This window comes from Suricata suricatta, chromosome 17 (assembly GCF_006229205.1).
Source record: "Suricata suricatta isolate VVHF042 chromosome 17, meerkat_22Aug2017_6uvM2_HiC, whole genome shotgun sequence".
NCBI lineage: Eukaryota > Metazoa > Chordata > Mammalia > Carnivora > Herpestidae > Suricata > Suricata suricatta.
The window spans coordinates 9,903,487-9,928,861 of record NC_043716.1 but is presented as its reverse complement, the minus strand read 5'-3'; the positions used below and the strand labels follow the sequence as shown (position 1 = coordinate 9,928,861).

At 46.6% G+C, this 25,375-nt stretch overlaps 1 protein-coding gene and 1 long non-coding RNA gene across 5 annotated transcripts in view; one reads left to right on the top strand and one right to left on the bottom strand.

The window, feature by feature from the left end:
• RNF112 (ring finger protein 112) overlaps window positions 1-1,228 on the top strand; it is a 5,952-nt gene extending 4,724 nt beyond the window's left edge. The window contains exon 15 of the mRNA XM_029928879.1: window positions 7-1,228. Within this exon, the coding sequence (XP_029784739.1) occupies window positions 7-152 (146 nt within the window). The 3' untranslated portion in view covers window positions 153-1,228. The remainder of the gene's footprint in view (window positions 1-6) is intronic.
• A 1,906-nt stretch (window positions 1,229-3,134) lies between these two features.
• Window positions 3,135-25,375, bottom strand: part of LOC115282375 — a 48,079-nt gene continuing 25,838 nt past the window's right edge. The window contains exons 2-4 of one of the 4 annotated variants that reach the window (XR_003904618.1): window positions 7,428-7,633; window positions 4,040-4,242; window positions 3,135-3,514 (exon numbers count right to left, since the gene is read on the bottom strand). This is a non-coding gene — a long non-coding RNA (uncharacterized LOC115282375). The remainder of the gene's footprint in view (window positions 3,515-4,039; window positions 4,243-7,427; window positions 7,634-25,375) is intronic. The other 3 variants (XR_003904619.1, XR_003904617.1, XR_003904620.1) reach the window with 3 other exon arrangements.

Here is a 25,375-nt window from a genome sequence, read left to right as displayed (position 1 = left end):
TGGCAGCCGGCGCAGCGGTGGGGGCCACGGGGGCTGCCGTGGTCGGGGGTGGCGTTGGCGCTGGGCTGGCTGCCACCGTGGGCTGCATGGAGAAGGAGGAGGACGAGAGGGTGCAGGAAGGGGACCGAGAGCCTCTCCTGCAGGAAGAGTGACAGGCCCAGGAGACCCAAGGGAGGAAGAGGTACCGGGTGGGAGGGAAGGAGGTGCCGGAGGGGAGGGCTTGGGGGCGGTGTGGAGAGCCTGTGTGCCGCGCTGCCCCGCCTCCCTGCCCCGTGTCTGGGTGGCTGGCTGAGCGGGACAACCCAGGTGGCCCCAGGACCCAGGGGAGGCCGCCGGGGCCCAGAAGGCAGTGTCTGGGGGCACTGACTAGAGGGCAGCACCTGTCTCAGGTTGCAGACCATTGCTCACCTGCTGTGTTTCCCAGACCAACTTGACCCCAGGGTTTCCCACCCAGAGTGAGGCTCCACTGGCCTCCCCATCCTGGCTCGTTCCCCTGATGACCTTGAATGGTAGGAAGGCTAGGCAGACACCATTCTGGAAGTCTCCCTTGGGTGGAGAGGATCTGCCCTTTCACAGACGGGAGAGGCCCCAGGGTCGGGTGACATTGGTGCTCAGGCTCAGGGAGCACTTGTGAGGGGCAGGGGAAGACAGAGAAGGAGGGGCCACTGGGCAAAACCAAAGAGTCCAGGTGTGGCGGACAGCGGCCTACACCCCCACGTGGAGACGCTTTGCTCTGATGACTTTTCCCAGAGCTGCCCCAGGAGGGTAATGGTGGCCTCCGTGATCCTCCGCAGCCCCGGGGAGTCCACATATGCACTTTGAATGGGGGGCCCTGTAGAACTTCCCTCACGGTGTGCCCTTTGTTGAGCAAGCTCAGACAGCAAAGAGCCCAAGTTCTTTCTGGAATGCTGTCCCAGCCATGGGTTAGATGCCAAAGAAAAACGCCAGGAATTGCATTCTGAGCTACACCGGACAGCCCTCATGAGTCGATGAAAGTCCTGTAAGGGACCGTAGAGGGAAGAACACATTCCATCCCGACACGGACACGCCCTCTTTCTGGACCCTGCACCTGCAGGAGACCTGGGCGCAGCCCCCTGCGGGAACCCCGAGGGCCCAGCGTCCTTCCATGGGACAGAAAAGTCCTGCTGGAAGACTTCTAGGCTATTAAGCTGTAAAGTATTCATGGGCGCCTTATATGAAAAATAAAATGTGTGTGCTTGAGTGTCAACCTCCCAGTAAATTATTGAAACAATACTTGAATTCAGTGCGCCCACCACAGGGCTTTGGGGCACAGGGGAGGGGGAGGGGAGCCAAGGCACTCCATCGTAGGGACCTCAAATTCAAGAGATCTAGGAGCTGAGTGTCCAAGGCCCCACTTGGGGGTTGCAGGTAGGGCTCAGGCCAAAGGCCAAGGGCACAGCCACCTTTCACTAAGACTTGGGGTCTTGGGGGCGCCTGGGTGGCTCAGTCGGTTGAGCATCCGACTTCGGCTCAGGTCATGATCTCACACTCATGAGTTTCAGCCCCACTTCGGGCTCCGTGCTGACAGCTCAGAGTCTGGAGCCTGCTTCGGATTCTGTCTCCCTCTCTCTTTGCCCCTCTCTGACTCACGCTCTGGCTGTCTCTCTCAAAATAAATAAACATAATAAAAAAATTAAGACTTGGGGTCCTGCTCTTCTGGTCTGGCCAGCCTCAGATGGCCCTGGGAATAGATTGTCACCTGGCATCTGTCCTGGCAGGAGAGATAGGTGAGAAGTCTTTGCTTTATAAGAGCTGCAGAGGGAGGAGGACCCCAGGTCTCCCGCTGTGGCGGGTCAGCCAGCAGGGCAATCCCCTGCTGGGTCTCCTCCCCGCCTCAGCCCCCCAGCTCAGAACTGCAGCAGACATCACTGTGTCCAAACCCTGCCTTTTGCAGATGCAAACCCAGCGAAGGGAAGTCCCAGTTAATGCTCCCCAGCTGGCTGGGGGTAGAGTAAGGGGGCTCTGCACCCTCGACCCCCAGCTGGTGTTCCCCCATGTTCATCAGAAGAGATTTTTTAAAGCTCAGCCGTCCTGAACTCCAGGTGCTCCTCAGGAGCTTGCCTCTCACTCTGGTTCAGGTCCGGGAAGCAGAGCTGGGGGTGCTGAGACAGAAGGACTTGGTCTGGGACACAGGGCTTAACAGTAGCAGGTTCAGTTAGCAAGCTGGGGGCAAAATACGGATGTCAAGGAACCTCAAAGCCAGATCTGGGGACAAGAGGGGTGAAGACGGAGGGCCGAGGGTGATCCTGACTTTCGGAGACTGGGGCAGAGGGGGGGATAGGGTCCAGACTTTGCCCAGTGTTTGCTGAGAAAGGTTTCCCGGAAACAGCGTTAGGGCTCTCCTGTCATCGTGTGGTGAAGCCGTGAGCTCGCAGACTTCGGGGCAGGCGGGCATAGAACTTTGATGGGAGGAGCCTCTGAGAAGACCCCAAGGGGAGGTTTTGTCTGGCTAGACTCCCACCTAATAGCGCTGGATGGAGTTGCCATGAGACTTCTTCCTGCTCTTTGAACAGAAGCACGTGGAAATGTTTTGCGTAAGCAAGATAGGTCCTGTTAAGTCATACAGTATTTGTCTTGTGCCCTGTAGTGTGAAGCACCCTCCAAACATCAGCTTCCTTAAGTCTCCACACCATCTCATGCAATGCGTAGAGTATCCATTTCTACAGAAGCTCAGAGACATGACCAGGCAGACGTGAGCCAAGACTTGAACCCAAGGTTTTCTGATACCAGGCTCCTTGCTTAGGTGAGCCCTCACCGCCCAAGTCTCTCCAGGCTCCTTGGCCAGGCTGCTGGGTCCCCAACCCAATTAGGGGGCTTCCTGGGCTTTCAAGGTCTGTTCTAGAATTCACTAGAGCCCACATGACTCTGTGCTCAGGGTCCCAGCAGGGTGGCTGGTTGCTCCTCTATGACCTGTTGAAGGCCACTGACCCTAAGATTCTCAGGTGACAAGTTTCCGGGTTGGAGATCTGGTGATTTGGCTTGTGCCTCCAGTTTCCGAGGCCAGAACTCATGTTGGAGATGGTGGTACCACAACCCGAAGGAACCTGAATTCTTAGGTCCTGCTGTGGACCGAACCCGCCCCCCACCCATCTTGCTGTGGACTGAACCCCCCCCACTTCCACCCATCCTAATCCACCACATGATGGTCTTAAGAGGTGGGACATTTGGGTCATGAGGGTGCAGTCCTCATGAATGGGATTAGTGCCCTTCCTCAGACAAGAGTCCCAGAGAGCTCTCTAGTCCCTCCCACCATGTGAGGACACAGCCATCAGGGAACCAGGAAGTGGGCTCTGGCCAGCCAGCACACCAAATCTGCCCGCATCATGATGTTGAATTTCCCAACCTCCAGAACTGTGGGAAATAAGTATGTTGTTTGCGTGCTTCCCATTCTGTGGTATTTTGTTAGAGCATCTGCTCGATCACGTGGAGCAAAGATCCCTCCAACTCCTTGGATCTGCCTTAAACCATGCTTGGAGCAAGGAAGAAACTCCACCTGCATTAAGTGAATGAGATACATAGGGTTACTTATTACTACATCATAGTCTGTCCTACCCTAACTAACATGGAGATTTGCTCCTGGACATGGGGTGAACACCTGAAATAGCACTGGCTGGGTGGTGGCCAGTAAGGAAACGCAGGGCAGGATCCATTTTATGTCCTGATAAAACCTTCCGTAAGACGATCCCTTACAGTACCATGGAAGCCAGAGTCTTGTACTGTTGTATTTTATTTCTAAAACTAAAATCCGCCAACCCAGAAAACCCTCCCTACAAATGTCAAAAAAGAATAGTTCTATTATTGAGTGAGCATTAATTCAGACCGGCCTATGTCCCAGGTGATCTGCTACTTAAAAAATAAAATTATTAAGACAGAAAAGAAATCCCACCAGTTTTTAAAACAAGATTTTATGTTTCAGTAGAAAAATACACAACGTGGGGCTTGAACTCACAACTCAAGGGTCACCTGCTCTACCGACGGAGCCAATGGTCAGGGGAGAAGATTCAACAGTCCTACTCACTCTACGTGCTTTCCAAGTTCCCTCTGCATTCACTTGGTCAGTGGGGTGGCCACCACGCCAGCTAATGGCCTCTCTCTGAAAGAAAAGTGAACATTCTTGTACCCCCATGATGAGCATGTAGTTGAGGTGGCTCTGCCAGATTCCCGCAGTGACGACGGGGCACTGTCTTCTTGACATTGAAAAGAGAAGGCTCCCAGGCCCTGCTGAAAAATATTCCTGGCTTTTAATTCTGATAAGAGGCTCAAATCTTTAATAAGTTGCAGGCATATCAAAAGGACAGAGGAATTCTTTATATTTTTCTTATTTTTTAAAAAGGCTTATTTTTTAAAATAATCTTTATACCCAATGTGGGGCTCGAACCCACAACCCTGAGATCAAGAATCACATGCTTTTCCAACAGAGTCAGCCAGGTGCTATAGGAATTCTTTACAAATACAAGTTTTCTCTCTGAAATGTTCTAAGAAAAGGAGGAGGAAAGATCTCATTCCTTTTGGAAAGGAAATTCAATCTTATTTTTATTTACCCTTTTGTTATTATTTTATTGTAACCCTATAATTTCTAATGGTCTCCATTTCCATTTCTCTCGGCATTTTGCAGCCATTGAAATATTCATTGGTTGTGTGGGAAAATGTGAAGCAAGGTAATTATCACAACCACGTTGAGATGAATTAGAAAATTCAATATGGACTCAGAGAGGAAGAGTTTTTAAACGTGTATACCAACAATATGCATATTTACTTAAAGCAAGTTTTTGATTACGTAAGGGAGGAAAACTATCTTTTCCTTTTACTTGTTAAAAACAACAGGCCCAAAGTGGAGCTGCTTATGCTAAGCCCATGTCAACAAACTGACTTAGAGTTTCAGCTCTTCCAGGAATCAGACAATAAACCGGTCGGGGATTCCTTGATCAGTACTAGTTAGGTAACCTGCCTGATAGACCCTTGGCAATCCCCTACAGGAAAGTGAGCTTGCAGTCGGCAACTTGCTTTTCTGCCTGGTGGAAATGTCCTTCTTCCTGCCCCCTTCTGCCTATAACAGTCTTGCGTTTCAGACAGCTCTGCGGAGCCCCTTTCTATCTGCTGCACGACTGAATCATTGAAGAAAGCCAGTAAGACTTTAAAAACATACTCAGTTGAATTAAACAATTTTTTAAATGTTTTTATTTCTTTTTTTAATTTATTTTTTTAATGTTTTATTTATTTTTGATACAGAGAGAGACAGAGCATGAGCAGGGGAGGGGCAGAGAAAGAAGGAGACACAGAACTGGAAGCAGGCTCCAGGCTCTGAGCTAGCTGTCAGCACAGAGCCTGACGCGGGGCTCGAACCCACGAACGTGAGATCTGACCTGAGCCGAAGTCGGAGGCTTAATCGACTGAGCCACCCAGGCGCCCCTATTTCTTTTTAAGAGAGAGATAGAGCACCAGCAACAGAGGGGCAGAGAGAAAGGGAGACACAGAATCCGAAACAGGTTCCAAGCTCTGAGCTGTCAGCACAGACCCTGATGCGGAGCTCTCTCCAATTCATGAACTGCGGGATCACGACCTGAGCCGAAGACGAACGCTTAACCCACTGAGCCACCCAGGGGTCCTGAAATTTTTTTTTTAACATACTCTTCTAAATTTTTGGTTGGGGCCCCTGGAGCAAAAGACAGATTAATAAGAGAAAAGCATATACATTTATTTAACGTAAGTTTCACGTGGCATGGGAGTCTTCACCAGGAAATAAAAACTTGAAGAGTTGGTTACTCTGAGTGTTTTTTAATGTTTTATTTATTTTTGAGACAGAGAGACAGAGCATGAGAGGGGAGGGGCAGAGAGAGAGGGAGACACAGAATCCGAAGCAGGCTCCAGGCTCCGAGCTGGCAGCACAGAGCCTGATGTGGGCCTCGAACTCATGAACTGTGAGATCATGATCTGAGCCGAAGTCGGAGGCTTAACTGACTGAGCCACGCAGGCACCCCTACTCTGAGTATTTTCATGCTGGGTTTGATGGAAATGCGGAAAGCTGAGTAGAAATATGAGAGAAGGGAAACTGAGCAAGGCCTGTTCATTTCAGTTTCTTTCCTCCACCCTTCACCTTCAGAGATAAAGATGCTCCTTTCCTCTGGGTATAGGGAGGCCACGTCTCACATGACAGTGTTATGACCTGATTCAGAAGAAGGTCAGAAAGCCCTTCCTCGAACGAGCCATTTCTCAAATTCCTTCATCTTCAAATATTCTATTTGCCAACGTGCCATTTTGGGGGATAGTGTGTCTCAAATCCCGTCGGTAAGCAATGTGAAAAAATTCTCCTTCGGCCAATACATTTGTCCCAAGTTCCCATCAATTGCACAAGCAAATGCACACGCTACACGATAGTTTAGGTCCTTCAGTAATTCTCCTATTGTCCTAAACAATATTGCTCCGATGCAAAACATCAAGATGCCCATGGCCAAGAACTAGTAGCAAAGGCTTCTTAGGAGGCACTGTTGGAATAGTACAGATTGAGTTCGCAGGGCGCACTGTCCATGGTTCTGGTTGTTCTGAGTGTTGGGGCAAACGCTGAGGCCATTTTTCGCTTCAGCCAGTCCAAGTCAACAACGCGTCATGATAACAGGTGTCTCATGCTGACCTGAGGGAGGTATCTCAGAGCTGCTTGGTAGCACTGAGGCGCTTTGTCACTGAGCATCTCTGAGAACACTGCGGGGAGTTTTTCTCCCAGCATTAAATTATTCCCAATAGTTCAATTCCAAATGGCCCGCATTTCCACCACAACCATGTTACATGTGTTTGTAATTGTCCAAACATATTGAGCTTATTGGTCAAACTATTACTATCTAAAAGCATTAGGGGCCCTCCCGGGTGGCTCAGTCAGTTAAGCGTCTGACTTCAGCTCAGGTCACGATCTCACGGTTTGTGAGTTTGAGCCCCATGTTGGGCTCGGTGCTGACAGCTCAGAGCCTGGAGTCTGTCTTCAGATTCTGTGTCTCCCTCTCTCTGCCCCTCTCCTGCTTATGCTCTCTCTCTCTTCCAAAAATAAATAAACATTAAAAAAAAAAAGACCATTAGCCTCAGACATTTTGTGTCAAATTTTGGGTTTGATGACTGACAAAAATTCTCTCCTTGACCAAACTCTACTCCAGATATCCTGGACTCCCCTCTCCAGGAGGCCCTGACTTTTTGGCTTCCGTGTTTATCTCTGCGTTGCCCACTTTTTAGCAAGCATCCAGCCCACCTCCCCAAGCTTGCTATCTGATCTGCTTGGATATGTGATGGGGTTCCGGACCCTGCCTCGCCCAGGAGGACCGCCTGCCTTCAGTGAGACTCCTATTAGGCCAGTTAGCCAGAACCTCCCAACCCTTGACATTTCCTCTGTGAATTTCCATCCACTGACCACCCTCCACCCCTACCTTGCTCCTTGGCTGTAAGTTTCCACTCTTTCTCGTTGTGTTTGGAGTTGAGTCCAATCTTTCCCCCAGTGCAAGACCCCCTTGCGGTGTTCCCAACATCTATCACTGTGGTCCCAAATAAAGTCCACCTTATGGTTCTCTTGTCACGAACAATTTTTTTGTTCAATAATAGATTGTCGGACTTGGATGCCCAGACGGTGTCTCTCCTGGGAATACAAAATGGAGCTGATCAGAAACATGTAACTGTGGAAACCTTTGCAAAAGAAATAGCAATGTTCCAAATAACTTGTTTGTTTCTGGTAAATTTTGAATCTCAAAGTAATTGGGATAATCACTGCTGTGAATAAGACAGCAGGGTGGTTTATGATAATAATAATTTCACTAGAAAAGCTCTTTTCTTAAAAGAAAAAAGCAAGCTCTTTTCTATTGAGCTCAGTACCAAGATGAGTGATTCTAGAAAACGTGTTTCAAGTCCTTGTGGGAACCTCAGTCCCTCCTGCTTGAGATGCAGACTTCACATCAGAAGCATGAATCCAACTGGATTTTTCTTTCAGTTTGATAACCATATCAAAACATGGAAAACGGTCCCTCCCAGTGTGGTGACAGGCATCTTTCCTCTGGAATGCCTTTTATTTATTTATTTACTTACTTACTTACTTAATAGAGAGTGTGCATGCGAGTGGGGGGAGGGACAGGGGGAGAGAAAGAATCTTAAGCAGGCTCCATGCTCCATGCTGAGCCCAATGCAGGGCTCGATCCCACACCCCTGGGATCGTGATCTGAACCAAAATCAAGAGTAGGCCACTCAACTGATGGAGCCATCCAGGCACCTCTCCTCTGGAAGACGTTTATGTACATTCAATCCCCCCAGCAGAGAGTGGCAGACCTACTCCGACGTCCTCCGATGGACCCTTCCAGGTCCTTATGATTTTACGTCTCACAGTTTCTAGGAACAGAAGCACTTTTAAGCATTGAACATGATTATGAGAGGAGTCAGCTACATTGGGCACAGACCCAAATTCATCAGCCTATCAAACCGAAGTTCATAAGTTCAGAGGAAGAGACACCATAGTTTCTGAGAAGGTGCTATAGGCCATTTTCACCTATAGATGTCTTTTTTAAGTGTTTATTTATTTTTAGAGAGAGAGAGAGAGTGGGAGAGCAGGAGCAGGCAAAGGTCAGAAAGAGAGCAAAAGAGACAATCCCAAGCAGGCTCCACACTGTCAGTGCAGAGCCTGATGTGGGGATTGAGCCCACGAACCATGAAATCATGACCTGCGGAAATCAAGAGTCCGACCCTTGACCGACTGAGCCACCCAGGCATCCCCTTACCTATAGACTTCTAAATGAACTTCTCAGCGTTGGGTTTACCCACTTCACTCGTCCACAGGGCTGAGGGGACAGGGTGGGTCCCAGAATTACTTCCTCATGAATGGCAGTGGTTGTCTGGCCACCTCCACATCCCACAAACCATAACGAGACAAAAATCTCTTACTTTTCACAGGTGTTGGTTCTATGGAATTGAACCGCCACCAGGTGCGTCTTGTGCTCACCTTGGCGGTGGCCCATAGAGAATTCTGCTGACGGACAACATATCTCTGATACATTTTGGAGAAGGTCCTCTGTTTGGTAGTCATGATAAGAGTCTAGTGCCTTTAAAATCCCTCTCAGATGAGTGACTCAGATGATTTTGTTGATGACACATTACCAACCAAGCAGACAGGAAGTGTGATACAGCGATGATTTTGTTCGTGGATTCCCAGAGTCCATTAGAATTACTTTCAGCTTTTTTCTCAACACATTTGTCCATTTCCTCTCATGAAGCATATATTTGAAAATGAGCAAAAATGACTCATATTAAAAACGTGACATCAGAGGTTGGGGTCCACAATGTAACAGGGGTTTCAGCAGCTCTGCCGCAGAATCGTCTGCTCTAGAAGCCGACATCCTGCCCCCTGTCAGTGCCACAACGGATCCCTGATCCACGAGGTGCAAAGCCTCTGAGAACTCAGCTCTTAATTTTCCACGAGATGTTTTAGTTCCCATCTTCGTCACGGATCCCCTATTTTTCCAGCTTTGCCCTGTTGCATGACAGACCCTAAACAGATACCAACTATCCGTTTGTAGATTTGCTGGAATGACCTGAGAATCGTGATTCCAGTAGCCGCTGGCTGCTAACACCACTCAAGCTGATTTAATTTCAGGCAAAATCTTAGCTTCTGAGGCTTCACGAGCAGCCACCACAATGCAGGAAGTCTCGTGTTGGCCATTTTCATCGCCGAACGTGGCCCAGCAGGAAACATGGTCAAATCTGATATCAGATACACATCAGATAAATCCGATCAGGGTCTAAGGTCTAACTCTGTTGCCATCGCACAGGCCCGGCCATCTATCTGATCAGCTAAGAGAGCAGCAGGGTTTCCGAAGTCACGTCTCCCAAACACAACTTCTGCGTGTCCAGAGCCAGTTTGATGGGGCTCCTGCAATGCTGGGGCTTCCGCGCTTAAAAGATGGCCCAGGACACACACATAAGTCAAATGACCCAAAGAGAGGCTTGAGCCCTTTCAGGAAGTATGGCTGCCGCTGCCACACTGGGAAGCATCCAGAAGAACTGAGAAATAACGCTATTGGTCTAGACTCAAATGCCAACTTTTGAGTGAAATTCTGCCAGCAGTCAGGGCTTTTGTTTCCATGGTAAATCCCATGGAAAGCTTTTTCAAAATTTGGAACCCTCACAGCTTGGGGAGAGGCCATGACCAATTTCAGTTGTTCAAAAGCTTCCTGCAGATTCTAGGGATCTAGACGAGGGTCTAGAGTATTAGCAATCAGTTGGTCTATCAGAGGATTTGCCCTCTTTTCAGAAGCTGGAATCCTCTGTGGAAATTATCTGACTTGTGCCCCAAATTGTTGCTTTTGTTGTTGTTGTCATTGTGGTTGGAGGCTACTTTGTCTGAAAATCTGGCTAACTCCTGCATTCTAACACTCTGTGGTCTTCCGTGATAAATGCCCTAAGTGGTTGACCTCAGTTTGGCAACCCTGCAGCGTGTCTAGTGAGGCCGCGTATCCCTGCCAGGTGAGGAATTCCAAGAAGCTAAAGTATCAATTTAGCATTACTCTTTAGTTTCTTTTTAAAAAAAATTTTTTTACATTTATTTATTATTGAGAGACAGAGAGAGACAGAGCATGAATGGGGGAGGGGCAGAGAGAGAAGAAGACACAGAATCCGAAGCAGGCTCCAGGCTCTGAGCAAGCTGTTAGCACAGAGCCTGACGTGGGGCCCGAACCTGCAAACTGCGAGATCATGACCTGGGCTGAAGTCGGTTACTCAACCGACTGAGCCACCCAGGCGCCCCTACTCTTTAGTTTCTGAAGCTTCCAGCAAATCATCCCCGTACCGAATAAGTACAGACCACTCGGCCAGACGGGTATCCCTAGGATGGCTAGACAAAACAGTAGGGGTCCCCAAACTCCCGAGGAATCCTTTGCTATAAACACTGGACTCCTTCAAAGGTAAGAGCAAATGGGGATTTGAACTCATTAGCTAGAGGAGCGGAAGAAAAAGAAAACAGCAGAATGTAGAGAAAAACTGCAGGCGACAGAATCAAAGTCAGAAAAGCTGCAGCGGGAGCCACAGGGCTTAATGAAAGGACAAATTCATTCACCTTTCTGAGATCTGGTACAAAGCCCTACAAGGGCCAACCCTCTATCTCCTGGCCACCTTCTCTGCTTGCTGGAGGTATGGGAATACAGCAGAGTGAGCGTCCCTTTGAAAAAATGATGGCTTGTTTTCTAATTTTTTAAAAATAACGTGCTTGATTTTCTCTAGTCGAGCCCTTGACAAAGGATGTTGTTTTACACGTGGCATGGCTTATCCTTCTTGGGTAAGCTATTTTTTATCAGTTCTACGTCTCCAATGAAACCAGGATACTAATTCCCAAGGCCTCAAAGGGGTGCATGGATCTGTGTCAGCTGGGCGCTTTTCCAGTGTGGTCTGAGACTGCCACTTCTTTTCCTATTTTCTTTCAGGAGCCACAAAAGGTCGGCCTTTTGTCCAGGCAGGTCCACAAACACTCCATCAGAGGACAGACTCTGGTAGGCTTCCACGTGCGCGGCAAGCATCTCCCTTGTGGATTTATTGGAGAATTAGGAGAGAGTAAGAAGGCCTGGTCCTCAGTCAGGGAGGGAACCACATAGAAAGAGGAATGGTTGAGAACTCTTGCTTTTGGGTGGAGTCTTTTAAAAAATGATAATTAGGTCAACATTGTTTACAGCATTGCTAAACTTTCTGTATCCCTCCGATTTTATCTCCAGTTATCAACTCCTGCGAGAGGGATGTGAAAATTTCTAACTATAATGGTGGCTTATTTATACATATATTCTAAATAGAATATGCATCCATGGTGGTCTACTTCTATCAGTGTTTGCTTCATGCATTTTGAAGTCCTGTTATTTAAGGGTGTGCATAATCAGGAACGCTATGTCCTCCCTTGAATGCTGCATTACGAAATGTTTGTCTACCACCCTGCTAATTGTCCTTTTGTGGTCTGCTGTGTCTGATGCTGGTGCAACTACTTCATATGTGTGTTATGTGTGCTTGGCTCGTCTGTCTCCTGCTTTCTTTCACTTTTAACCAGCTGTGTCTTTTTATTTAAAGTGTGTTTCTTGGGGTGCCTGGGGGCTCCATCAGTTGAGTGTCCGACTCTGGCTCAGGTCATGATCTCACGGTTTGTGGGTTCCAGCCCTGCATCGGGCTCTGTGCTGACAGCTCAGAGCCTGGAGTCTGCTTCGGATTCTGCGTCTCCTTCTCTTTCTGCTCCTCACCCACTTGTGCTCTGTCTCTCTCTGTCTTTCAAAACTAAATAAAGTAATAAAAATTTTTTTTAATTAAATAAAGTGTGTTTCTTATAGAGGGCATATTTTGGGTCTTGCGTTTTTACCAGTCTGATACTATTTGCCTTTTGTTTGCAGTATTTAGGCCGTTTACATTTAAAGTAATTATTAATCAGATGTGCCCTGGTGTGGTTTTCTTTATGTTTCCTTGTGCTTCAGGTTCATTGAACCTGGATCTGTTGGTTTCTATGAAATTTGGAATATTTCAGGATGTTATTATTTGAAGTTTTTCCCGCCTCTTCTCATTCTGAGACTTCAACAACATGAACGCTGGAAGATTTGATATTGTCTCACAAGTCCTGATGTTCTTTTCTCCCCTCTCTTTTCATTCTTTCTCTGTATTTTCCTTCTCTGATCTTCACTCTCTAATATCCACTCTGCTGTAAATCCCATCTAGTCCTTCTTTTCAAATTATCTTCTTTTTCGTTTCTGATCCTCTGCATTCTTGAGCACACAGAGGATATTTATAACTGTTTTTATGTCTTTGTCAATTAATTTCCTCATTTCTGTCACTTAATGATCTGCTTCTACTGATAGATTTTCCCCCTGATTATGGGTACTATCTTCCTGCTTCTTCCTATGCCTATTGATTTTTTCTGAAAACAAAATTAACTACTGGTAAAATATAAATGACACAAAATCTACCACTGTAACCATTTTGTAAGTGTGCAGTTCTGATTATTGTGTAACCATCACTATCGCTCAAACTCCAAACTTGCAAAGCTGAAACCCCGTTTCCCTTAAAAAATAACGCCCCCTGCTCCCTCTCCCCAGTCCTGGTGACCACCACTCTCCTTTGTGTCATTATGAGTTTGAATACTCTGGGGACCTCGTATGATTGGAATCGTGCAATATTTGTCCTCTTGTGACTTGCTTATTTCATTTAGCACAACATATTTAAGGTTCACCCACATTGTAGCCTTTGACAGGATTTTTCCCCTTTTTGGGTCAGGCCTACCGATATTTATTTATTTATTTATTTTAGAGAGACAGAAAGAGAATATATAAGTGGAACAGGGGAGCGTAGAACAAGAGAATCTCAAGAAGACTCCACACTTAGTGCAGAGTCCTGCACAGGGCTTGATCCCAGGATCCCAAGATCATGATCAGAGCTGAAATGAAGATTTGGCCACTCAACCGACTGAGCCACTGAGGTACCTCAGGCTTACTGATTTGTTTTTAATGTTTATTTGTTTTTGAGAGACAGAGTACGAGCAGGGGAGGGACAGAGAGAGATACAGATCCAAAGCAGGCTCCAGGCTCTGAGCTGTCAGTACAGAGCCCGACATGGGGCTTGAACCCATGAACCATGAGATCATGACCTGAGCAGAAGTCGGTGCTAAACTAACTGAGCCACCCAGGCGCCCCAAGGCCTACTGGTTTTTAACTGAATGCTAGACCTTGTTACTTTTACATTGTCGGGTCCCAAATGTTGTTGAATCCCTTTAAAGAGTGTGGGATTTTCTGCTAACAGCTTGAAAGGATCAAATGGATCTATAGTAGCTTAGCTATTTTCCAGAACAAAGTACAGCAGTCTTTCAAGAAAGACAATATCTAGTCCCATGTATTACAAGGTCTCTTTCCATGCTGGATTTTTTCCCAGCCCTGTGTGAGTGCCAATGATTGTTCAGTCTACAAGTTCCAAATCAGATTTCTGGGGAAAAAAGAAAAAAAAGAAAAGAAAACTTCCTTGGGGGCACTAAGCAAAAGGTCAATTAAGAAAATTTTTTAATATTTATTTATATTTGAGACAGAGACAGAAGGCAAATGGGGGAGTTGCAGAGAGAGAAGGGGATAGACTCTGAAGCAGGCTCCAGGCCCTGAGCTGTCAGCACAGAGCCCGATACAGGGCTCAAACTCACGAACTGCGAGATCATGACCTGAGCCGAAGTCGGACGCTTAACCAACTGAGCCACCCAGGTGCCCCCAAAAGGCCAATTTTAAATATTGTATTGGTATCCATGAAGACTCAAGACACAATTAATCTAGAAACACAGTCCTAATTGACTCATTCCTATAAGAAATGATATTTATCCTCCTAATATGGACTTCACTAGGATATTACTTCTCATACGGACATCAGGTTTGTACTTGTCTAACTTACTCTGTGTGACCTGAGTAATTGTTAGAGGTGTCCAGATATTTAAAGCCACCACCCCTCAAGTCAATCATGTGTCCTGAAAAAGACATCCAGAAATTCCTAAAACAAAAGAAACGCGAATGATTCTTAAAAACTTCCAGAAGGGATCATTGGTTTTCATTTCCTGCATATTCCACAAAACACAACTCCCACAAAGGGAATGAAACAACTAGAAAAAGTATTCACACTTTTCTCTAACCTTCACAAAAGTCATAAAAGATGATACTTTTGTTCTGAAGGCCCAACAAACCAACCTAAATGCATTAGCGACAAGTAGTCATGGCAATCCTAGAAACTTCGATTTGCTCTTAGCCGGGCAAGGAGAACGAACGCTATTGCACATCTTGTTACATGCACATAAGGGCAATGGGGCAAACAGAACGGTCCGTGATCAGCTAAAGAAAAGACCTGATTCTGTACAGCAGACCCACTGGAGTGTGGGCTTTGAGGCCTATTATAAACATTACTAGTCATTTTGTTTGTGTTTTTTGTCTATTTTACGGTTGGTTTATATGTCCTGTCCAGAGGTTTACTCTTTTTTTTATTAAAATTTTTTAATGTTTATTTATTTTTGAGAGAGAGAGAGAGAGAAAGAGTGTGAGCAGGGGAAGGGCACAGAGAGAGGGAGACACAGCATTCGAAGCAGGCTCCAGGCTCCAAGCTGTCAGCACAGAGACTGACATGGGCTCGAACCCATGAGCCATGAGATCATGACCTGAGCCGAAGTCAGATGCTTAACTGACTGAGCCACCCAGGCGCCCCTGTCCTGTCCAGAGTTCTAAATGCTACTGGGTGGTCATTGTCACAGCAGGTGATCCAACAACTCATCCTAGAACATAAAGAAAAAAAACAGAGAACTGACCTTGGGTCAACTACAGAGTATGTTTAACGCACATGCTTCTGATCTTAATCAACAACATCTTGACAAGAGTAAAAATCTAGACATCATGAATTAATGTCCTCTGGCCTGATGTCATCTGTCCTTGGCCAAAAGAGAAACTGAGAGGGGGGAAAAGGCAGGCCCTGACATCTGGAACTGATCTAACGTTTGTAGCTAGATGTCAGCGTGATCATGAGCCTGTCTGAGGCTCACAGCCAGGCCATTTTGTTCTGTCGGACGTAAGAACCTTTGTAGACTTAATAGCCTCAGAGGTTACTCTGAGACCAGGGGTAAAAATGAAATAAAACAAAGCTGCCTCATAATTTCATCTAAGAACAGATGCAAATAAGGTCACTGTGCCAGTCCACAACATGCCCGATGGTAAAACTGTCTCCGGCTTTCTTCTTCTTTTTTTTTTTTTTAATGTTTTTATTTATTTTTGATACAGAGAGAGACAGAGCATGAGAGGAGGAGGGGCAGAGAGAGAAGGAGACACAGAACCGGAAGCAGGCTCCAGGCTCTGAGCTAGCTGTCAGCACAGAGTCTGACGCGGGGCTCGAACCCATGAATGTGAGATCTGACCTGAGCCAAAGTCGGAGGCTTAGCTGACGAGCCACCCAGGCACCCCTGTCTCCGGCTTTCTAACGGCACTTGATCTGGACCCAATCCTTGGCTTCCTTGGGCCCTTCACCAAATGACCCACCCAACGCCCAGATCCCGTAACAGGTTTTTTTTTGACCTAGCACAGGGGCTGTGGAGTGAGCGTGACCGGTCTGGCCGTGCCCCTTACCTGCTGTCCCGTACACAGTGGCTCACCATGTCTCAGTTTCCCCAGGCACAAAAAACCCAGGAGCATTCTATGTCAAAGGGAGCTGCTACCATTGTTCATTGTGACTATCATAAATCATCCCAACCACAACTCAGGGTTTGGGCTCCAGAGATGCAGATCTCCCCAGGAGACCAAACGAATTCAGGCCCTGGGAGAGGACGGCGGCTGGCCAGGAACATCCCTGTTGGCACTCAGCCCTGCCCACCGGTCCTTACCACTTCTTCCCTGGCGCGAGCTGGGGGGTGGGTCAGATGGGAGCTCGGTCCCGGCAATGGGGGTGGGGCAGGCTCTGCTGGCCACAGCCTTCAAGGGTCTAGGCACAGCACCTTGCCAGGCAGGGCCCCAAGTGCCATAACCACCACTGTGGGCCAGGCTAGCTCAGGGCAGCCTAGTCCTCCAGGTGAAGCAGGAAGGCTCACAGACCTGTCCCCCCCCCCATCTCCTGTGGAACTCCGCCAGCCTCCCCACCGCTCCCCTCACACCGAGCGTGGAGGGAAGTATCGCCTTTAGCTGTAGTGTCTATATGATCAGGTCATGCTCTTGCAGTTCCTGGGTTCGGGCCCTGCCCCAGGCTCTGTGCTGACAACTAGCTCAGAGCCTGGAGCCTGCTTTAGATTCTGTGTCTCCCTCTCTCTCTGACCCTCCCCTGCTCACGCTGTCTCTCTCTCTGTCTCTCAAAAATAAATAAAATATTTAAAAAAAAGAAATTCATTCATGCACCACACAGTTCTAAAAATACTGTTTCACAGAGGAATCATCTACTGAATCAATCACATGCCAAGCTCTCAAAAACAAAGCTTCAACATGTGTCACTGAAGAAAAAGTGCATGTGCCACACGGCACTAGCCACAGTGTATCACACAGACAGCAGTGTACGGAGTCACGGACATACCCACTGTGTTAGTAGTACCCACATACTAACATGTGATGGAAGCACCCCTTTCTTTGTGGCACAGGCTTAAAGTGTTTTCTTTCTTTTTCTTTTTTTTGAAATTTTATTTTATTATTTTTTTTTACTTTATAAAGTTTCATATTTTTTTAACATATGCAATTTAAAGTGTTTTCAAAATGGCGGGGGGAGGTGCCTGGGTGGCTCAGTCGGTTGAGTGTCTGACTTCGGCTCAGGTCATGATCTCACAGTTCATGGGTTCGAGCCCCACATCGGGCTCTGTGCTGACAGTCCAGAGCCTGGAGCCTGCTTCCGATTTTGTGTCTCCCTCTCTCTGACCCTCCCCCACTCACACTCTGTCTCTGTCTCTCTCAAATAAATAAACATTAAAAAAATTAAAAGGAAAAACTATCTTATGATCTAGAAACCATTATTTAAATACATACATACACACATAATAAATACATAAATAAACAAACGTAGAAAAAAAAAAAGCTTGATTGATTCCAGAAGGTGAAGACGGTGAAAAACTGCTCAGAGTGGATGGTTCGTGTCGAAACTGACGAACGCTGACCTTGGAATAACGGTCCAGCGGTGTGAGCTGTCCCTCGGAGTGGCAGCCTGGAAAAGAGTGGGTTTGCGCCTGCTCCTTCCTTGACTGACAGAAGCGGAACCTTTTGACGACAGAGCTCGGTGCCTGAACAGTCGGTATACGATGTGTGTGACACACTGGGTCGTGCCCCGGGTCGTGCACTTGCCCCTGACCTCGTGCGGTGCGGGGAAGCTCTTCGCCAACCACGGCAGGGGCTGACTGGTTTGGTGCATTGAAGTCTGTTCATGAGAGCCGTGTGCGTGACTGATGCAGCACAGCGACGACCGAATCACTGTGCTCAGTTCTTGTCGTGCCTGTCCCCCCTTGCTTGGCTGACATCTGTTGAAACTCCGTCTTGCCAGAACTAGGTGCACGTTTTCTGTGTCACAGGGAAGCCTCTGTGAACCACTGTGATTACGAATTTATGCCTCACGGCCCTTTCACAAAGATGGAACCGAAAGTGAAGGTGGAAGCCTGGGCCCTACCCAAAGCCAAGGCCAGCGAGGGCTTTGAAGGCCAAGAAAGCTGTGCTGAAAGGCGAACAAAGTCACATACAAAAAGGAAGATCTGCATGTCGCCTACATTCTGAAGGCAGCCCAAAGAGCCTCGGAAGAGCACCCCCAGGAGGAACAAGCTTGACCATTGTCCCATGATCACGGTGCCCAACTCCCGAGTCAGCCATGAAGAAAACAGAAAACAACACACTTGTACCCGTTGTGGATGTCAAGGCAAACAAGCACCAGATCAAACTAACAATGAAGTTCTATGACATTGAGGTGGCCAAGGTCAACCTCCTGATCAGGCTCCACGGAGAGAAGGCATATGTTCGACTGAGTCCTGACTACGATGCTTGGAAGTTGCCAGCAAAATTGGGATCATCTAAACGGAGCCCAGCTGGCTAAATCTAAATATACATTTTTTAACATATAAAAAAAGAAAGTGTGCATCATTTACTCCTCTGTAGTGACGTTAGCACACAGTTGTGCATGCACTCCATTTTTAGTGACCAAGGTTGGCACCCTGCGTTTGAAGGACTATGTGCAAGAGTGATTAAATATCGTGCTATCCACAGTGATTAACATTGTGTGATTTGTGTATTTTGTCATCTGTGACACATGTCGAAACTCAGCGCTTTAAAATAATTTTTTAAATGTTTTTTACTTATTTTTGAGAGAGAAAGAGAGTGAGAGAGACAGGGCATGGGTGGGGAAAGAGCAGAGAGAAAGAGAGGGAGACACCCAATCTGAAGCAGAGCCTGATGCAGGGCTCGAACTCATGAACTGCGAGATCACTACTCAAGCCAAAGTCGGACGCTTAATGGACTGAGCCCCCCAGGCGCCCTGAAACTCAGTGTTTGCAGAGCTCTGTGAGACGTTGAGTCAGTGTAGTGACATCTCTGTGGGGCTCTGGGTAGCTCTGGGTGGTGCTGGCCGTCTTTCCTCTCTTCTTCATCTGTGTGAACACTGCTCCCAGGAGCTGAGGACGTGGTTGACTCAGAATGGCGAGGTCATGGAGAAATGATTAGCACGTGGACTTTTTTGTTTCATGCCATGGATTGAAACCTGTATTCCACAAGCTACCTCTGTAATAAAGTCAGCCTAATGATGTCTCTTATAAAGCCTGTTTTAGCATTTAGCCCTGTGTCACGAGTGTCCAACTTCTCCTAGTGGCATATGTTGAGACAGCGTGTAACTGAGCTATTTGCATGATTGACTCGGGGGGTGGGGGGGGATAGATCTGCGAAATGCTGTGTTTTGGAGAGGGTGGAGGGTCGCTCTGTCTTCAGTGACATGTGACTAAATATGCTTACTTCGTATGTAGTGTGTCACTACCTAAGTAACAAAACTCTGTCTCTAACGGAGCCGGGCGGGTGACTGAATCAGCACTGTGTCCCGGAAGCACTGTGTTTAGCAGTGTGGCTGCCTGTGCTCATTCTCCTGTTTTATGGTTCTTTTTTAACACTGAGATATAGGGGCGCCTGGGTGGCTCAGTCGGTTAAGCGTCTGACTCTCTCTCTCTGAGCTCAGGTCATGATCTCACAGTTGGTGCGTTCAAGCTGGGGACTCTCGGCTATCAGTACAGAGCCTATTTCGGACCCTCTGTTCCCCCCTCTCTCTCTGCACCTCTACTGCTCATGCTCTCTCCTCTCTCTCTCAAAAATAAGTGTTGTGTTAAAAAAAGATACACCCTCTCAGCACCTTTCACACATACAGAACAGTATATTAACTATAGTCATCGTGCTGCACATTACATCACCAAGGCTTATTTATTTTTAACAGGGAGCAGTACAAACTTTTGACCATCTTCCCCCGATTTGAACGTTTCCTGCCACTCACCTTTGGCAATCACCAGAAATCTGTTCTCTGTATCTAGGGGCTCAGTGTTTTGTTGTTGTTGTTGTGTGTGTTTTAAGCTCCACCTGTACGTGGGATCATACAGTATGTGGCCTTCTCTGTCTGATGTTTATTGCTTAGCATAATGGCCTCAATGTCCATCCATGTTGTTGCAAATGGCAGGATTACCTTTCTTGATGGCTGAATGATATTCCATCGTATGTATATGTGCGTGTGTATCACATTTCCTTTACTCACTCATCCATCAGTGGACACTTAGGTTGTTTCCGTATCTTGGCTATTATAAACAATGCTGCAATGAACATGGATGTACAGTTATCTTTTTTTAAATGTTTATTTTTGAGAGCGAGAAAGAGACAGAGCACAATGGGGGAGGGGCAGAGAGAGAGGGAGACACAGAATCCGAAGGAGGTACCAGAGTCTGAGCTGTCAGCACAGAGCCCGACGTGGGGCTTGAACTCATGCTGCGAGATTGTGACCTGAGCCGAAGTCAAATGCCCAACGGAGCCACCGAGGGCCGCCCCCACCCTGGTATCTTTTTGAGTTAGTGTTTTGTTTCCCTCAGATAATCACCCAGAAGTGGAACTGCTGGATCATATGGTATTTTCTATTTTTAATTTTTTGAGGAGCCTCCATACTGCATTCGAGAGTAGCGGCACCAATCAGCCTTCCCACCAACAGCGCCCAGGGATTCTCCCTTCTCCACATCTTCACCGACACTGAACCCTTGTCTTTTTGACTCCAGCCCTTCTAACAGGCATGGCGATCTACCTCGCTGGGGGATTATTTGCATTTCATCGATGATCTGTGATGTTGAGAACCTTTGCACGTACCTATTGGCTACTGGTATGTCTTCTTTGAAAAAATATCTATTCTGATCCCCTGGCCATTTTTTTAAAAATTGGTTTGTTATTTTTTCTTTTTTCTTCTCTCTCTTCTCTTCTCTTTCTTTCTTTCTTTCTGCTATTGAGTTGTATGAATTCTTTATATATTTTGTAGTATCAGCCCCTTATTCAGTAGATGGTTTGCAAATATTTTCTCCCCATTTGGCAGGTTGCTTTTTCATTTCTTGATGATTTCCTTTGCTGTGCAGCAATGTGCTCATTCTTTTTTTTATTTTTTTAAGTGTTTATTCATTTTTGAGAGACAGAGATAGAGCAGGAGCAGGGGAGGGGCAGAGAGAGAGGGAGACAGAATCTGAAGCAGGCTCCAGGCTCTGAGCTGTCGGCACAGAGCCCAATGCGGGGTGTGAACCCACAATCTATGAGATCATGACCTGAGCTGAAGTCTGACACTCAACCGACTGAGCCCCCCAGGTACCCCAGAAAGGTGCCCATTCTTTACTGAAAAGCGTTGAAACCCTGTGCTAACAGAGCTCCGTGGTGCCGGGCTCAGCACGGCGATGTCCCGTGAAACCTGTGTTTAGCATCAGACAGTGCATGTGCCCTTTCTTTGATAACATCTGATGACACTGTTTTTTACGCTTGTCATGTGCGTGTCGTCCTCAGTAGACTGGTGTCTCTGTGAAAAGCTTTATGCTTAAGATTGTGTGGTGCCTCGAGTCCTTTCTTGAGGAATAGTAGTTGGATGGGGGGCACCTGGGCGGCTCAGTCGGTTAAGCGTCCGGCTTCGGTTCAGGTCATGATCTCACGTTTCATGGGTTCGAGCCCCACATTGGGCTCTGTGCTGACAGCTAGCTCAGAGCCTTGAGCCTGTCTCGGATTCTGTATCTCCCCCTCTCTCTGACCCTCCCCTGCTTGTACTGTCTCTCTCTCTGTCTCTCAAAAGTAAATATAAAACATAAAAAAAAGTTTTTAAAGAAAGAACAGTTGTTGTATGTCGTAGTAGCATAGCTCTTGTGTTGTTATTTACTTAGCATAGTGTCGTCTCTGAGTTTAGTCTTTGTGGTGTGTGGGCTTCTTTCTTCAGGGTAACATAATGAAACTCAGCTAAAATTGCTCAGTGCATATGCGAGCACGGATACTGATATAGAATCAACTTGGACTCACCATATTGAGTCCATATGGTGCTGACGCTATGTGGTGCTTAGAATTTTATCTTGAGTGACATAAGTTGAGACACTGGGCTTCATCTATCCTGATGCACGACTGGTTCAGCGTGGTGCTCTGGGACACATCGTGTTCAGTACTGAGTGGTTGCACGGAGTTCTCTCTTCAGTGACACGTGCTGAAACTCATGTTTAACAGATCTCCATGAGTGATCTGTGTCTGTACGAAACACTGTGTTTGGGACTAGGGGATGCATGTACTACTTAAAAAAAATTTTTTTTAATGTTTATTTTATTTTTGACAGAGAGGGAGAGAGAGAGAGAGAGCACAAGTCAGGGAGGGGCAGAGAGAGAGAGAGAGGAAGACACAGAATCGGAAGCAGGCTCCGGGCTCTGAGCTGTCAACACAGAGCCCAGCGCGGGGCTTGAACTCACAGACTGTGAGACCATGACCTGAGCTGAAGTCGGTGCTCAATTGACTGAGCCACGCAGGTGCCTCTTATGTGCTACTTTTTAATGACATATGTTGAAGATGCATTTAACAGAGGTTGGCAGTTGATTGTGTCAGTGTAGAAATGTGTGTTTGTAATACTGCTGAGCACTCTGTGGCCCACATGCTCTGATTTTAGTGACATATGTTTAAACTCCACCCTTAGCCCCGCCAGGAGCATGGTTGATTCAGTAGAATGGTGCCTCTTTGAAAGAGTGTGTATAGTACCGGAATGTGCAAGCACTCTTTTCTCTAGTAACATATGCTGAAATTCTGTGTTAAAGAAAGGCATCACTTAACAGAATCTCTCGTGCACCTACATCTGATAAACACCACGTTTCAACATATGTCACTAAAGAAAAAGATACACACACCATTGATTGTGAACCATGGTGCTTTATGGAGACATCATTCAATCATGCACACAGAGCTTCTTAAAAAAAATTTTTTTAATGTTTATTTATTTTTGAGAGAGAGAGAGAGAGAGAGAGAGAGAGAGAGAGAGAGTGAGCGGGCGAGGGGCAGAGAGACAGGGAGACACAGAATCCAAAGCAGGCTCCAGGCTCTGAGCTGTCGGCACAGAGCCCGACGCAGGGCTCGAACTCACAAACCACAAGATCATGACCTGAGCCAAAGTCAGATGCTTAACCGACGGAGCTGCTCAGGTGCTCCCACACAGAGCTTTTAAAACCAGAGCTCAGGGGCGTCTGAATTTGGTTGAGCATTTGACTCTTGATTTCAGCTCAGGTCATGATTCCAGAGTCGTGAGATCAAGCATGGAGCTTGCTGAGCATGGAGCTTGCTTAAGATTCTCTTTCTTTCTCCTTCTACCCCTTTCCCAACTCGCATGTTCTTTCTCCCTCTAAAATAAAATAACATAAAAATAAATAAAACCAGAATTCAAAAATATGTCCCAAAAGAAAGGAAAGGATGCACATGTGCTGCACATCGCCAAACATGTTTTTTTCAGAGACATTATATCACTGGATTAATCAGGAAATTAGTCTTATCAAACCCAAATTTCAAAATGGCATTAAATAAAGAATGCATGCATGAAACTATGCTAGATAAAAATCTTCAAGAGATAGCACTATACTAAATCAATCACCCCGCCCAGTTCTGTTAAATGAAGTGTCACCACTTGTCAATAAAGAAACGCCTGCATGCACCACACAAGGCTAGATCAGTACTTCACAGGCCAACTGCGGGGCAGAATCAATCAGGTACCTAGCGCCATTAATCACAAATTCTTAACGCGTGTCACTAAAACAGGAGTGTGTTCTCAAACAAACCTAAACCCAGTGGCTAGTGGGGATGGCACTAAACTGAACCAAACATGCACCTCTCCGTTGAAATGAATGCTGCGGTGCCTGGGCGGCTCCGTAAGTCAAGCCTCTGACTTTGGCCCAGGTCATGATCTCATAGTCTGTGAGTCTGAGCCCCGCACTGGGTTCTGCACCGACAGCTCAGAGCCTGGAGCCTGCTTTGGATTCTGTGTGTGTGTGTGTCTCTCTCTCTCTTCCCCCCTCCTCTGCTCGCGCTCTGTCTCTCTGTCTCTCAAAAATAAATGGTAAAAAAAAAGAAAGAAAGAAAGAAAAGAAAGAAATCTCTGTTCACCTAGCTCTGTTAGAGGATTCCACCATATATCAATAAAGAAACTTGTGCAGAAACAGCACAGAGTCCATCACAGCGCTAAACAGCGATGTCCTTATAGTCATTCAGTCACACAGCTTACTTGTTATTCAATTAATTACATAACTAGTCCTGTTAAACACAAGGTTTCGACATGTGTCAGAAAGGAAAAATAGAGGCATCACGCAGCACTGAACACAGACATCAGAGCACTCATTTCACCATGCCTGGAGCTCTGCTAAACACAGATTTTACTCACACGTCAGTATGGACAAGATAACACACAACACATAGTGTTAGCCACTTTTTTTTTCACATAAGGCATAAATATACTCCATTAAACATAGCTCTGTAAAACACGATATTTCACCATAGGTCACTCAAGAAGGAAAACATGCATGGCACTGTGCTAAACAAAGTGTTTCAAAAAGAGGTCACGTCACTGAAAAAAAAAAAAAACACTTGCTTTCTGTTTAATGCACAGTTTCAACATCACTGAAGAGGAAGTCCAGACACCATATGCTGCCAGAGAAGTTTCTACTGAGACATCACTACTGAACCAGTCATGCCCCTAATTCCATAGAGATTCCCACATGTCACCAACAATGGCATCCTACACACAAGGTGCTGGGCAGTGTTTCACAGTGACTTCCCTTCTCATTTATGGGGTCCTGACACGTGTCGGAAGGAAAGGAATGCAGGCATAACAAACACGCTATTAGAGACAGGGGTTTGGTTGGGTACAGGCATTCAAGGACATGTCTGTCAAGTCACGAGGTGACAACCCAGCTAGTGGAAAGAGATTTCTTTGATCACACGTGACCAAAAAATGCAGTCTTTGCAAGAATAACTTAGAGAAGCCATTACACAATCAACCAATCAATTATAACCTGTAGCCAGCAGCAAGACCAAACCCTGAGGGTGGAGGAAATCTGATTTCCAGAGTTACCTAGTGTAATAGTCAAATGTCTAGTTATCAGCAAGAAATTATAAAGAAACAAAGTATGGTTTATAGGGACAAAAAAGAAACTATTGTTGAAGAAACACAGATATTGGACTTCTTATACAAAGTCTGTAACATTTTTTAAAATGTTTATTTTTGAGAGAGAGAGGCAGACTGTGAGTGGCAGGGGGAGAGGAAGACACAGAATCTGAAGCAGGCTTCGGGCTCCAAGCTGTCAGCACAGAGCCCGACGCGGAGCTTGAAGTCACCAGCCCTGTGAGATCATGATCTGAGCCAAAGT